Below are 15676 nucleotides of genomic sequence, written 5' to 3'. Positions count from 1 at the left end.
ATGTTCTCAGGCACAAAACAAGGTATAGAATAGGAGAAGTGTGTTAACAGCAAAGAGAGAGTAATATGATTGAAGGGAATTGTACCTCACTTTTATTCAATGCACATCTCTTTATATAGAGCTAATATGTAACAGAAATACAAATAATTTGGCTGATTACAAGCCATAAATAAAAACTTTCCTAATATCAAGCAACTAACAAAACAAAAAAAAAAAAAAACAGCAGCACCAACTATCTTGCTAAAGACTAGGTCTTCAAGCACACGTCGCATATCAGTTTTGATCAATTCTTCTGCAATTATTTAGCCTATCCCGTAATATAACAGCTGCTAAGGCACTCCTGCAACAAAGAAGAACAAGAGGAAACTTGCCTACCTAAAATTTTAATTCTAAAGACCTTAATTGTCCTGTAAAAGAAGGCTTATTACATTTTACAAGAACATGGATATTCTGAAACCAAATGAACAAGTGATGAACAAAGTCAGCTTGATTTGATCTAAATAAGCATGAAAGGATTGCAGAAGAGAAACCCACATTTTGCATGGAGCGCAACCGGTCCAAAATAAAAATATAATATTACAAGTGCCAAACTGCCAACATAACCTCTAAACTGCCAATATAACCTCCAAGCAATGGACAAGACTTTATAAGAAATTTAAAACATTTTTACCTTAGAAAATTGAAGAAGCAACAATGCAAGCAAAGAATATTCCATCCAACTCTCATTAGATGTCATGCGTCTCAAATATCACATGACAGCATATTTGAATGTGAATGCTTAACCAATCTGTTTGACAGGATCAACAGAAAAGGGCTTATGAATTTATTGCTCTCATTCATTCAAAGAAGAAATCAGCAGAACAGCTATTTGTCAGCTTACATGAGAGTGAAAGGTTTGCAGAAGTTCCAAGAAGAATCAGTGGTAATAGAAAACAGAGAAGTAACCTCCAAGATGGCTCAGCAGACAAATGTTTCTCAGCTTACATAAGAGTGAAAGGTTTGCAGAAGGGATATCATCTAATTATGTGTCATACTTGTCTACTATCAACACGATGGCATCTTTGGATGTGATAGTTTAACCAATCTGTTTGACAGGATCAACAGAGGGCTTATGAGTTTATTACTCTCATTCATACTAAGAAGAAACCAGGAGTTATTATAGAAATGAAAAAGAACTCTCAAATGATTCAGCAAAGCAACTCTTTATAAGCTGACATTGACTTTATTTCTAATAGGATAATTCAAAGTCAACTCATCTAAAGAGAAATAAATATGTTGTGAATTGCTATAAAAATTTAAGATTATATTAATTATATGATCTAGTTGAGTAGACAAACACGCATGCATATGTATACTGGTCCAAGATAAAAACATATAATTTGATGTGCCAGTATGTAGGTTAGATCAGCAGCACAAATGGTGAAATGGAAGCTAACTATTTCTGGAATACATAATCCTCAAAATTTCAAGCAATAAGCAAGACTTCATTTAAGAAATTTACAAAATTTCTACTTTACAAAATTTAAGTAGTTATACATGAATAGAATGTTTAACTATCAGCATGATGGCATATTTGGATGCGATTGTTTAGCCAATCTGTTTGACAGGATCAACAAAGGATTTATGAATTTGTCACTCTCATTCATTCCAAGAAGAAACCAGGAGTGTAAATGAAATAGAAAAGAACTCTCAAATAACTCAGCAAAGCAACTCTATAGGAGTTGACATGAGACATTATTTCTAATAGTATATTCAAGGTCAACTCATTTAAAGAGTGAGAGGCACAAAGATATTGTGAATTACTATAAAAAGTATATTTTGAAATTGACATCCATACTTTGCTTTCATGCCATTTCTAGTGATTATACGATGTAGCTGAGTACAAAAAGATGCATGCATATGCACCAATGTGCATCTTCACATGACTTAGAAATCTTAAATAAGAGAAAAAAAAAAAAACTATAGAAATATGAATTTAGAGATATAAAAGTATGCTACCAAAAAAGATATAAAGATGTTTAGATAAATATTAAAAGATTATATGAACTATATTAGTATCAAATCTAGTAGTCCACATTGATATGAACATATTAATGTAGATGCATGCTTGACATACATGGTGACATGATGTGCACATGTCAGTCTACTTGGTTTTCATTCCGCACAAACAGAATTATATGTAGTTATTGGCATTGGCAAACAGTAAGAGAAGGCAACTGAGAGAGAGAGAGAGAGAGGGGAAGGAGCATGGCTGAGAGTGCTGCAGGGGCTTTGTTCCGGAGATATGATTTGCTGCTCAGAAAAATGAATCAATTGTTAAAAGGTTTAGGCACAGAAGTCATGGTTATCAAAGATGAGCTAGAAAACGTTTAGGCATATCTAAGAGAAACAGAAACAAAGGAAAAGAGTGAGACAGAAAGGGCAAGTTTGAGACAGCTAAGTTACATAGCCTATGATATTGAAGATGTTCTTGAGGAGCTCATGCTCAACTTTGGACAATGTCAAGGGAGAGGAATTATCGGTTTCCTTCGTACAAAAGCTCACCGCATCAGGAACCCAGGCATTTTCCTTCGGATAGTTAATCATCTACAAAGGATCAGAACAAGGCACCTTAGTGTGAACAGGCTCAGATGTTGTGAGAAACTGATCACATGCTCGTCATGTGGATCCTCTTTTCATAAAAGAAGATGAACTAGTTGGCATAGATGAGCCCAGAGAGGAATTGATTGGTTTATTAGTGCAGGGAGAATTGCAAAGAAAGGTGATATCTGTTGTGGGGATGGATGGATTGGGCAAGACTACACTTGTGAAAAAAGTCTATAACAATGAAAGGGTTACAGGATGGTTCGGGTGCCATGCATGCTTGGATTTCAGTGACACAATCATTTACAATTGAAGATCAATTGAGAAGCATCATAGAACAAATTTTCAAGGAAAGGATCGACAGGATGACGTCGGTTATCTTAATCGAGATACTTGGAGTTATCTTCTAGGCAAAAGGTATGCGGTTGTTCTCGACGATGTTTGGTGTATAAATGAATGGAATTATTTTAGATATGCGCTCCCTAATAATAAATATGGTAGTAGAATTCTTGATACCACTTGTATTGGTGATGTTGCTAGTACATTCCAAGAATCATCTGGTCATATTTATTATCTTCAGCCTCTATCTGCTGAAAAGGCTCGGTCCCTCTTCTGTAAGAAGACCTTCCGGTCCATAAAAGCTTGTCCTCAAGAACTACAAGTGCTCTCTGTAAAACTTGTTGAAGTATGCAAAGGTTGCCGCTTGCTATTGGGACAATTGGTGGGATCCTTTCGAGAAAAGAAAAGAACTTTCTAGTATGGAGCAAGTTCTATGACAATCCAAGAATGGAGTTGGCCAAAAACCATGAGTTTGAGAGAGTCAAGAGATTACTTTGATTAAGCTATAATGATCTTCCTTACTCCCATAAATCTTGTTTCTTGTACTTCCGCATTTTTCCGAAGGATTATCAAATTAGGCGCATTACACCGATTCGGTTATGGATAGGTGAAGGATTTATAGAAAGTGGGACCGGAAAGACATTGGAAGATGTCGCCGAGGACTATCTCAATGGTCTCATTGATAGGAGCATGGTTGAAGTGGCAGAATATTATGATTACAGGAGGATAAGAAGTTGTCGAGTACATGGTTTAATTCGAGAGATCCTTGTCTTGAAATCTGAGGAGGAAAATTTTTGTACATCAGTCATCAGGCAGAATGTAGAATCACAGGTAAGACTCAGACGTTTATCAGCTCATCAAATCAGCGAGCATGCTCTTAAAAATGTTAAGTTTCACACCTTCGAGATCTATTCATGATTGGACAAAAGGCCTTCATCTCTTCCATGCATATACTTTTTTCTGGATTTAGGTTGCTGAGGATCTTGGACTTGAAGGGTGCACCAATTGAGAGCTTTCCATTAAAATTCAAAAATCTACTCCATCTAAGATACTTGAGCTTGCGGAACACAAGGATGAGGAAGCTATCAAAGTCTGTGGGAGGGCTTCAAAAGCTTGAAACATTGGGTCTGAAAGGCACTTACATATCTGACTTGCCCAAAAATATTCTCCAGCTCAGACACCTATGCCATCTTGTTGCTTATGATCACTGCTACACTGGGATTCTTTCAGCTTTCTGTTATGCCTCTGGAGTGAAGGTTCCTCAAGGAATAGGGAGTCTGAAGGAACTGCAGAAGCTTTCATATTTGGATGCAAGCCAAGAAGTGGAGATAGTTAATTAGCGAACTGGGAAACCTGACCCAATTAAGGAGACTGCTGGGCATTGCGAAGTTGAGAACACAAGATGGACGGCATCTATGCGATTCCATTGAGAAGCTAACCAACCTTCATTCCTTTTCAGTGACATCTATCAGCATGGATGACCTTCTTGAGCTACAAACTTTAGAAGCACCTCCACCACTTCTTCAACGTTTATATCCGAGAATAGTCTAACAAAATGGATTGGAACTCTTCAGAACCTTGTCAGGATGCGTCCCAGATGGTCCAGACTGAAAGAAGGCTCACTTCATTTTCTTCAAACTTTGCCCAATCTGGCTGAGCTCACGCTTATCCATGCTTATGATGGTGCCAAACTATGCTGTGAAACAGGAGGATTTCAAGAGCTTAAGACACTGGATCTAGAAAAACTAGATAACTTGAATTACGTAATCTTGAGTGGAGCAATGCCAAACCTTCGGAAGATGTATCAGAAGTTGTGTACACCTGATGACTGTGCCCCAAGACATCGAGCTACTTCGGAATCTTAAAGAACTTCATTTATTCAATATGCCTGAAGAGTTTGTGCAGATGATACGGAGAGGTGGAGGCATAGATCGTTCCCAAGTCCAGCACATTCCTATAATCAAATGCTATGATAACCAGCGCTGAGTCTATGAAGACCTCTCTTGAGATCAACACTAATAGTGAGTACAAATTCTTCCTGTGCTTCGCATTTTTATTTCATAAATCTTTTGTCAACATTATGTAAATACTTTTCTGAGATTGGTTAATAACAAATAAACTTCTGTAGCTAGAAAGATTAAGAGACAGGTTAAAGCTTTGAAGTCATTGAGGAAAGTTTCAAAGTTGTGTTGTGTGTGAGAGGAGGCCAGGTACGAGATGACATAGTTGTTAGATGAAAGGAAACATACAAGTATGATTTTTCCCTTCTTTTTTGAAGTCTGTGTGATGCCCCTGTCAAAAAAAAGGAAAAAAAGTTGGTGTGATGCCTTTGAAGGGCCTCTCATTCAGTTATATGTTGCTGCATGCTTCGTTTCTTTCCCTTCTTTTTTTAATTTTTCATTTGTCTTTTAGTTTTGTCACGTTTATCATTCATTTTCTCAGCAAAAGAAGAAGAAGAAGAAGAGAGAAAAAGAGAACGCGTTAGTCATTGTTCTTTGTTTATGGTTGCATTTTTAATCTCATGTCAGTTGTAGATTGGAAAGGTTTTGGGTATTTAAGCAAAGTCAAAGATCTAACTAAGGTGATCTTGGATCCCTGCAAATACTGTCAGAGCCTATTCATTCTACAGCCCACATAGAGTAGGAAATATTGCAGCATGGATCTTTCTGTGGCTTATAATGAGCTGGTCATGATGTTTTTGTTCACCAGTGATAACCCCAACGGATCTGTATTAGTTGTGCACTGGGGAGACCTTGAATACTTAACTAGGGTCAAGGACTCCAAATTATCACTTACAGTAAATCCTCTTAGATAGAGTCATAGATCATTACAAATGGTATTAGAGTTGACCTAGTCATACACACACATTCTAACATGCATGGGTCCTCCTAGCCCTAGGTTAAGTTACTTATTGAAGTAGAGATTTTTGTACAAGGATTCTTGTATTATTAAAGTATTCCTTTCATTTGTTTTCTATGTACTTCTTTAATTTACATCCTTTGATATATCCAAGGGTTTAGTTCATATTTTTCATTGTTCCATCTTGGATTGGACCATCAATTCTTTCCTTGCACTGTTCTTGCATGTTAGGAACTAAGCACTTAATATTACTGGGAATAAATCATTAGTAGTGATATATCATTAATGGGAATAAATCACTAGTACTGAAGATTGCAGCTCAAAAATTAATACCGTTTTAAAGCTTGTAAGCTAGCTAATCAAAGGTTGGTTTCTTGTGCATGTCTATCCATTCTATATGCCTATCAGTTACAAGGAAAGGAAAAGGATCATAGAAGCCAGAATCTGAGAGCACTGATATGATGTCCCCATGAAAAATGTCCACTATACCACCATGTCATGCATATGGTAAAAGTTGTTTGTGTTAATTTAGTCATTTAATTCATCATTCGCAATTCAATTATGACAAAAAACTGTGTGTGTTCTGATCAATCTTATTGTTGTTTTCAAGGATTTGTTTGGAATTGTCTTGGTCATCTTTGTAATATATTTGTGCCTTAAAACTAGAGCTGTTCTAATCTGACTATTCTTATTTTCCAGCTGCTCTAATTGAATTATGTTTGTTAAGTACTACCAAATGTTGCATATAGTGTTGCAGATGCAACAAAACCTGTAACATTAGAGAAATGTATTTGTACCTAAAAGCCAAAGCTATTTTGATTTAGTAATCCTCATTTTATCTTTGTTAAGTAGGTGTATGAAATGTTGCATGGAAGTATTGCAGAGGGAAAGATGTCAAAAGTATTTGTTAAAGCTTCAGCGTTGCCAATGTTTAGCAAACTGATCTGCTTTTCTTTATGTCGTGAGATATAGTCCATGTTATCCAACTTGTCCTACTCATCCAGCTTAGTTCTGGAGAGGTGGTGACAGGTCCCGGACACCACCTCCCCCCCCCTTTCCATTTCCCTTTCTTCTCTGTTCCTACCTACCTCTAAGCAGGCTTGTCGTTCTAGGATACATGGGAGAGCATGGTGTTAGGATTTGACGCCTCGAGATTCAGCCCACATTGAGCCCACAACGAGGTTCGCAGCGAAAAACGGAGTCCAACGAGACCAAGATCACTTGAATCGGAGCTCGGATGGAGAAGATACGAGCTTTCGAAGATGACACAAAAATCGAGGCGGTGGAGGAGTGCCGGCGACCGGCGGCGGACGGCAGCGGCGCGGCCGCAGGCGGCGGCGCGCGGGACGCGCGACCCAGGCCCGCGCGCGGGGGGCCTGCGGCCAAGGCGCACGCGGGCGCGCGGCCCAGGCACACGCGGGCGCGCGCGCAAGCGCGGCCCAGGCCCGCACGCGCGGGCCGGCCCAGGCCAGCGGGCCTGCTGGCCCTTGCCCCGGTCCACCGTGGACCGGGTGGTCCACGGCACGGCCTGTGGACCGCGTGGGCGTTTTCCACGCGTTTCTCGCGGTCCACGGCCCTATTTCGTGGACCGGAGCGCGATCTAAGGGTCGAGGACGCTCCCGGTCTTGATCCAACGGTCCGGAGGGGTTTTTGGTTTTGTTTAGGATTCCTAATCCCTCTCTAATCAAGTTTAAACAGTGTTTATGCCTTTAAAAGGCCTGTGAGGCACAGAGAGGTGCTGCGGTTCGGTTTCTCGCCGCCGTACGAACCAGAGGAGAGAGAGAAGGGCGAGGGTGCTGTGAGAGAGGAGCAGGAGGCTCCTGGACAGCGGTCGCCAGGCTCTTCAGGGGTTCAGGGGTCTCCAAGAGAGAGAGAGCTTTTGTGAGGGAAACTTCATGTGAGAGAGAATTGGGTGTACAAGTGTTGAGGGTGAGGTCTCTTCTTGTAAAATTTTCTTTTCATAGTGAAGTTTGCATGCCCCGTGGAGGCGAGCCCTTTTGTGGCTGATCCACGTATTTTGATTGTTTTTCCTTTTGTTTTGTTTCTTCTTTCTTCCTGCTGCATCGCGTGGTACTGAAAGGATCTTGAGAATGGTGTCCTGGCCAGACATCCACCCAACAAGGAATACATGGTCTTAAAGGTGCAAGTGGCTCAAGGGATAGACCCCACAACAAAGATAATTGCAATCCCTCTGTCCTTTATTCTTGGATCGAATGATAGATGATATTCTTGAGGGATAGACTTGTTTCAGGGCATGCACGTAGAACTTGGCTGTTGGCAGATTTGGGGTCACAATCCTTGGTTTGGAAGATTTCTGAGCTGGAAAATCTTGAATGGTCCCCATGAATCCAAAGGATCTTTCATATGTACTCCCAGATTTTATAGTAATGTCAATATTTGTTTTAGGTTGGAAACCTAATTGTTAATACATTCTATTTAGATTGGATGTAACAAGATTAAAGATTTTTCCAACAAAGTAAGTTGAGCAGTAAATACTCGTTGAAACATTTTTTTGAGAAGATTAATAGTGCTGCTGATTGGATGGTTTCTTTTATGGTTGGTTATTTAGGATAAATTTTTTAAAATTTTATGAAATATTTTATTTACTAATTTTTTAGATATATTTATTTATATTTATTCTAATATAATATATTTATTTTATCAAAAAAAGAAAAAAATATTATAGAATTAAACTACTCATAAAGTAACCAGAGTTCATGAAAGTTGGGCGTGGTTGTTGGAGTTGGAGTTGATTGAGATAATGCCAGGCATCTTCCTTGGGCATACCACCTGCTTTGGCTGTATTGGTCAACAGCCTAAGGATCGCCATTTTTCTACACGCTATGTGCACATGACTGTGTTCAATTAACCTATGAATAGTTATATAATATAAGTTTAATTGATTAAAAAATAGAAAACGAAGAGTCAGCTCGTTGGTATGCCGAATAAAAAAATGAGGGTTGGAATTCACTCGTAAGCAATAAGATGCTATGTCTCTGATAATTGGTTGCATGAGATTTTCTGTAGATATATCTACATTAATCAGGATGAGAAGCATGAAAATATAATACAAGTTCATGATAATCAGGATGAGAAGCATGAAAATATAATCTATGTTCGTTGGGCATGCCAACTCACAGCAATTAACAAAGGGTTTGGATTGTATTTTTTATGTAAAACAATGATTCATCTTCTTTCGTGATGTGAATCATTGAATCGTATAATGATTATATTGAGATCTGTACAGGTAGATAGAAAAAAAATTTAGAGTACTTTCAATTGAGAATAAGATACGATCTAATAGTTGAAATTGTGAAAGAAAAACAATCATTCTTTTGCACGAAAGATATATACAACCCAAATCCATTAACAAATGCATCCATATAAATATGCTAGCTGCAGACCATGCACGCAAACCACCGCAACTTTTCTAATTACATTTCTAAAGTTCCCAACTCGGCTCCTTTCACCCATACCGCTAAGAAGATTTGATACATAAACATGGTCCAAATTGGTGTCCAGCCCACCACGTACCTTAACAATAGAAATATTATTATATTATTGGCATGTGTTTGGGATGAGCCAACTACCTCAGTGGACCTTGCCATAGTAATCATATAATGATGTCAAAAGGGCTAATTCTTTGTGCACCATGAGTGGCGTAGAAAATATGACATGAAGTGCACTATTTCATCCGATTGATCCACGTAGTCATTACTTTTTAATATATATTTAATATTTATAAATAATTTTTTTTATTTAAAAATTTTATATGACAAAAATGTTCCTGTTTTTTGAAAAAATTATAACATTCTATATCCATATTGTGACATCCTGCATCCATAATATTTACAGGATATCATATTTTTTTTAAAAAAAATAGAAATATTTTCGTAATTCAAAAATTTTAAATGAAAAAAATTGATCTGCAGACATTAAGTGCACATTGGAAAGTAGTTGGACAAAAATATCCCTCTTATATTATAATATCCGAGGCTATATTACGAAATTTTGGGCTATGTTACGGCACAGGATGCTATAATTTTTTTTTTCAAAAGACAAGAATATTTTCATCATACAAAATTTTTAAATGAAAAAGCTGACTTATAGGCATTAAATACGCGTTGGAAAGCGGTGACTATGTAGACCAATCGGACGAGACGGTATACTTCATGTTGGATTTTCTATACCGCCCATGGTGCACAAAGAATTTCTCAATTTTACTATCAAAAATACTTTAGTAAAATTGTATTCGATGTGCGACTGATATCTACTTTGATGCAAAAGCTTTAATTTTTTATTTAGATGTCACCAACGTGAGGAAAGGATATAAAAATGGAGGTCTATTTTCTTTCACTTTCCATTCCATTCTCTATCTTTCCCAAATTTCCAGCAAACATAGACTTAAACAAAAAGATATTGACATGTGTGAACAAGATTAGATCCTAAGCACCTGTTAATTATACTGGTTTGGGTGCATTCTTATTGTTGGCCAACTGCGTTCCATTGCTTCAATTGATGGCCATGCTAGATAAAGCAGATCAGCATGCACAGCTAAATCTAAAGGAAAATGTTGGATGACAAGGTTTAGAACAACTAAAGTAGGTGCTGAGCAGTTATAATAATTATCGTAGAACCATATCATGAACATTGCTACCATTTGAGACTAAAAGCATAACCAAACATCGGTCTAATGAAATTTAAGGAAGCACCCAACAAATTCTCCATGATGCATGCTTTGTGAACTTGGGCTTAAAATAGTCACACACCCATGCTAGACAAAATCTGTAACAAAACATAAAATGAGCTTCATGGTAACTTCTTTTTTTTTTTTTTTTTTTGGAGTGTATCTTGTCACTATCGCATATATATAGGTGCTGATAAACACGGTCGTTGAAAAGGGTCCAATGTAAAACATTAGCTATCTTCCATGAATGTTGCTACTATCGGTCCAGGTACCTTTTGAGCAGAATGATTTGGAAAAAAAAAAAAAAGCTTCTGAAAAGGTAAGAATATGATAAATGAGATGAGATGAATTGCATATTCTTCAAAAAATAGAGAAACGAAGTATCAGTATAACATGCAATGTAAACAGAAATATGGATCAGCAGAACCAATCTACCAATTACCTCATTAACTCAACCAGTCCACCAGTTCATTAAAATCCTATTCACTCAATCTAGTGCTTTTTGGCAATTTTGATCCACAAAATTCTATTAGAGGTCTTGCATCATCAATTCAACTGAGCCAAGTTCCTACTCTATCTACTTGACCAACCCCTCCGCGGGGAGAGGTTATCTTGGTTCATTTGTCTATATCCCTCAAGGTAACTGGCTAAAGAAATTGACAGTAATCTAGTGTCACGGGTGGCTTTATTTGCAAAAGTATATTAATGGACTATTTGGAATAATATAGGAACAAGATGGATGGTAATAGTGTTCTTCAGTTCAAATTTTAGTTTTTATGGGCTGCTTATTCTGATTGCTACTAGTTTAGTAAGAAATCCTTGCACCAAGTGGACTGCCTGGGATTCCATTCTTTAACATTGGATTAAAGATGACGTGGATATTTCTTTTCATCATCTGGATCACCATCAAGCAGGGATTATGTTTGTATTTAGAAGTTTGGGCTCATGCTTTGCATGCAAGTGCTTAATTTTATCCTCCAACTCAATTCTCTTTGCTTGCGGATATATGGACGGTTGGAGAAGCTCTTTTTGTTTCCACACTATGTTTTTTCTAGGCTAAGCATCGAAAGTGATTCTCTCACTCCTCTAAATTAATGTTTTGCACAAGGTTGAAAGAATTCCCTACGTGATTAGACCTCTAGTGCAGAATATATACTTCAGCATATGAATAAGGAAACAAACTTCACAATGGATGCAGAATCTAGGAGCCACTCAAGACTAAATTTGCTTTGCATGCCAGTTCTCTTGGAACAGTGGTGCAGTCACTGTTATAACTGGCACGCAAAAAAAAAAAAGAAGAAGCAACAACAAAAGAATAAAATTCCCATCCAATCACATCCATCTTACCTGCAAGATTCTCATGGATGTCAAGGTCAATGGCCATGCTTAAAAGCTAGGAATTTGTACCTCTAACATCAATAATGGGTTTGCTTTTGGACAAGCTATGAGAAGTCTCCATCCCAATCGAACCCTCTCTAATCAATGAAAACTTAGTTCGACCACCCTCCCATAAATCGATCAAGTTCGATGTATTTTGGGAAGTCTCTTTCCCCATTTAACCTCAAAAACAAAACAAAACAAAACAAAAAAAAAAAGGGAAAAAGTTCAGTGCCTTAATTTTATTCCCTAGCAGAAGATAACCAAGCTCATTAGCTTAGCTAACAAAAGCAATGGGAGACGAGCAGTCTCCGTGCATTGTTAAGTCAAACCCGTGCGTTTCAGCAGTAATTGTTGCAGTGGGAGCATTCACATTGACGAAAGCCCCCACCTTACCAACCCCCACTTGCGTCTGTCCTGCGTTTTTGCATCGCTTAGGTGACTTAAAACATCCATTCCTCGTGGGATATATATTAAATTAAAGTGCCATTATCCAATCCAATGCACGATCCACGCACCCCAATTCTACGTCATCACATGTGTCAGAAATTTTTTCCAATCCCACTTATCAAAACAATGAAGGGAAATGGCCATCCATAGCCCTGGAACAGTTCACCATATGCCCCTCTCTCTCATATAACAAAGCCTATAAGTTTCACTCCAAGGACTTCCAAAGACCTCCTCCTCCAAGAGATTACTCCCCGCCCTTGGCACTCATTTTTTAATACGAGGAGAACGATGGGTCCTGCCCAGAGAAACTATTCACACCATGGAACCGCCGTCGTTGAAGAGATCGAAGGCCTCCTTAAGGTCCACGAAGATGGCCATGTCGAACGCCTACCGACGATGCCCGATGTGCCATCCACCTGGGCGCCTGAGCCAAACGTCGCGAGCCGAGACATCTCTTTCAACAACTCCACCGGCCTTTGGGCTCGTTTCCATGTGCCCAACCGCCGTGGCCAGCTGCCATTGCTTGTATATTTCCATGGTGGTGGGTTCTGCATCGGCTCCGCCGCATGGCGATGCTACCATGAGTTCTTGGCAAGGCTTTCTTCTCAGGCCAACTGCCTCATCATGTCGGTAAGCTATCGGCTTGCCCCCGAGAACCCCCTCCCTGCAGCCTATGAAGATGGCCTTGCTGCTATCAAGTGGGTGAGGCAGCATGCAACCCACTGCACCGACGAGCTTAGTTGGTGGCAAACCAAATGCAACTTCTCTCAGATGTTCGTCGGTGGCGACAGCGCCGGCGGAGCCATTGCCAATAATGTTGCAGCACAATTAGGGTTGGCTGGTGTGCCTGCATGGCTCAAGGGAGTGATTCTGATCCAACCCTTCTTCGGTGGAGAGACGCGGACCGCATCGGAGAAGAACTCGAGGCCGTCGATGAGATCGTCGACGCTTAGCTTGGCTGCATCAGATTGCTACTGGAGGCTAGCACTACCTTTGGGATCAAACAGGGATCATCCATGGTGCAATCCTATAGCCATGCTATCCTCCCCCAAGTTGGAGGACCTGAGGCTTCCTCCATTGCTGGTGTGCATTTCAGAAATGGATATATTGAGGGATAGAAACCTGGAGTTTTGTAAGGCCTTGGAGAGAGCAGGAAAGAGTGTGGAATATGATGTCTATGGTGGAGTAGGACATGCCTTCCAAGTTCTAAGCAAGTCTCCAATGTCACAGGTCCGGACCCAGGAGATGGTAACCAACATCAAGGCCTTTATTTACGATCGACTAGACCATATTTAGTTGGTGGCTTCCCATTTTTGAAGGTATCACAACCAAATATTTTGTGTCAAAAAAAATTGCTTGTGTTGTTTTCCTCTTGCTTATTATTTTGTCTTGTTTGATCTACGCTCTCCAGTATGGCCATGGATACTTTCACATTGAGATCAAAGGAAGAAGAAAATAAGGACATTTTTTAAAAGGAACGAGGAATGAAAATTTGGTTTTTAATTTCCAAGAAATAACGAGATATATTAAACATGTTATATATGATTTATATGATCGACTTAGTTCGAGTTTCCAATATATTTTGGCTTGTATTCAAAACTGACTCGGTAGGACTTTGGATCCAATTTCAGATGCAAATCCAAACTAATAGTATATTAGGCTCATTCTTTTAAATGCAAACCGTATGCTTTAGATCCATTTCGATCTGGTTGGATTATCAGGTACTCAACCTCATTGACACACCAAGTTACGCAGATACATCATGAACTCTGGAGAAAAGTTTTGGTTGAAGTATCAAATTGCTATATTTCAGGTCTGGGAACCTATTTGATCTGTGGCTGCATAACATGGTCATGCAAATATCTATTCATGCCACTATTAATTACTCCTCTCATCTCTGCAGTTTAATTATTCAACAAATGACATGTCTCATCCTTGTAAGAATAAATATCAAGAGAATTTTTGTAGGACATTACTTTTAAGAGTTAAAACTAGCTTCTAAGAGTGGTAACTTGGACACGTAAGAGGGAGTTACTCAAGCAGAAAAGCCTTTATGATATATACCTTTTGTTTTTCTTTCTTCCTCTAGAGCAAAAGTTAGACCTACTTAAAAATTTACGTTGGTTTTTCTTCATTATTTTGCATTGGCGTTTTCAAACATTTAAAGGATGTGTGAAGTTTGGTTGAATAAAGATTGATTCATTTCCTTTCTTTGATCTAATTCATCTCTTTCATGCCCATTTTAATTTTCTTTTCATTTTAGTCACCCAGCAAATTAGGAAATCCTTCATACCAAAGGCAAATAAGAAGCTGTCTCTCTCGCATCAACAAACCACCATCCTTAAATAGTTATTATGCAAATGTTTTTTAGTGCATTTGTTGGGAGGCCGAGTGATTAGTTCAAAATTTAGGACTCTATTTTTGAGCATACCTTAAGATGTGATATTACCTGTTTACTTGAGATAATGCCAAAACATACAAGACCTGGGTCATTAATATGCAAGACCCGGCGATGTTCTAGCTCAACCAATTGGTACTCTAATAGGGAAAAGGAATTGCCATGATCCTTACTTTAGAATTTCAGTTATTAAAACTCTTTTAGAAGAATGTTAAGCATTGTAGTTATCCTCAAAAAAAAGCACTGTAGTTAGAACAAACATGAGGTTCTCACCTATTATTGGCCTAGTTGGTCTAAAGTGATTGTTTCATAGACAACTAGTTATTTGAGTATGAAAATGTTCAAAAATCATTGACCAAATTCAAAACATGCCCCTAATCTCAAATTTGCAGGGCATCCCCATTAGAAGTTCAGTCAATTCCTTTAAGGTTCACCATGTGAAAATGTACAATTTATCTAATCTCAAACTCAGGGTACATGATCATTTTTAAAATTAGTTGCTTAGTCCATGGATCAATTACAAGAAAATGTGCCCTTAATATCAAAATTGAGGGAGATATCCGACAGAAGAACATTGTCGATTTCACCGAAACATTCACGACACAATAAACATATTGATTGCCAAAGTGCAATGTTTCTTCTAATCTTAACCTCAGAGGAATCATTTAATTGACAAACTCCCAGAAGATCAATCATTTTTATTGAAAAGCATCTAAAAGATATCATTGAAATTTCCTTGGAACAAGTAATTGGCCGAAGGAAAAACTGCTTGAAAGGCACAAATTTAATTGGACTAAAAAAGCTAATAGATCAAGAATGATCAATCCACAAGACAAGGCCAACCGATCAAGATCACAAAAGGTTAATCATACAAACATCACCAATGGAACAAGAAATACGGATCGACCAAACTGCTTGTCCATGTTAACCCAAAATTATGGTCGAAATCATGGCTATCCACCTTATACGATAATTCCCGGTAC

At 38.4% G+C, this 15676-nt stretch overlaps 1 protein-coding gene and 1 pseudogene across 1 annotated transcript; both read left to right on the top strand.

Moving 5' to 3' along the window:
- Window positions 1-441: 441 nt before the first annotated feature.
- Window positions 442-4929, top strand: LOC140851978 (disease resistance protein RPM1-like; annotated as a pseudogene).
- A 7530-nt stretch (window positions 4930-12459) lies between these two features.
- On the top strand, window positions 12460-13842 carry LOC105053218 (probable carboxylesterase 17). Its single transcript, XM_010934309.3, has one exon. It carries the CDS (start codon window positions 12584-12586, stop codon window positions 13589-13591), a length of 1008 nt encoding a protein of 335 aa, XP_010932611.3. The 5' UTR covers window positions 12460-12583; the 3' UTR covers window positions 13592-13842.
- The last annotated feature ends 1834 nt before the right edge of the window (window positions 13843-15676 follow it).

Source organism: Elaeis guineensis, chromosome 10 (assembly GCF_000442705.2).
Source record: "Elaeis guineensis isolate ETL-2024a chromosome 10, EG11, whole genome shotgun sequence".
Lineage (NCBI taxonomy): Eukaryota > Viridiplantae > Streptophyta > Magnoliopsida > Arecales > Arecaceae > Elaeis > Elaeis guineensis.
The sequence above is the reverse complement of the archived record's forward strand: the minus strand, read 5'-3'. Positions and strand labels throughout refer to the sequence as shown.

What these genes read in the sequence shown, in the direction of transcription:
- LOC105053218 (XM_010934309.3), top strand. Translation starts at nt 12,584, where the DNA reads ATGGGTCCTGCCCAGAGAAACTATTCACACCATGGAACCGCCGTCGTT.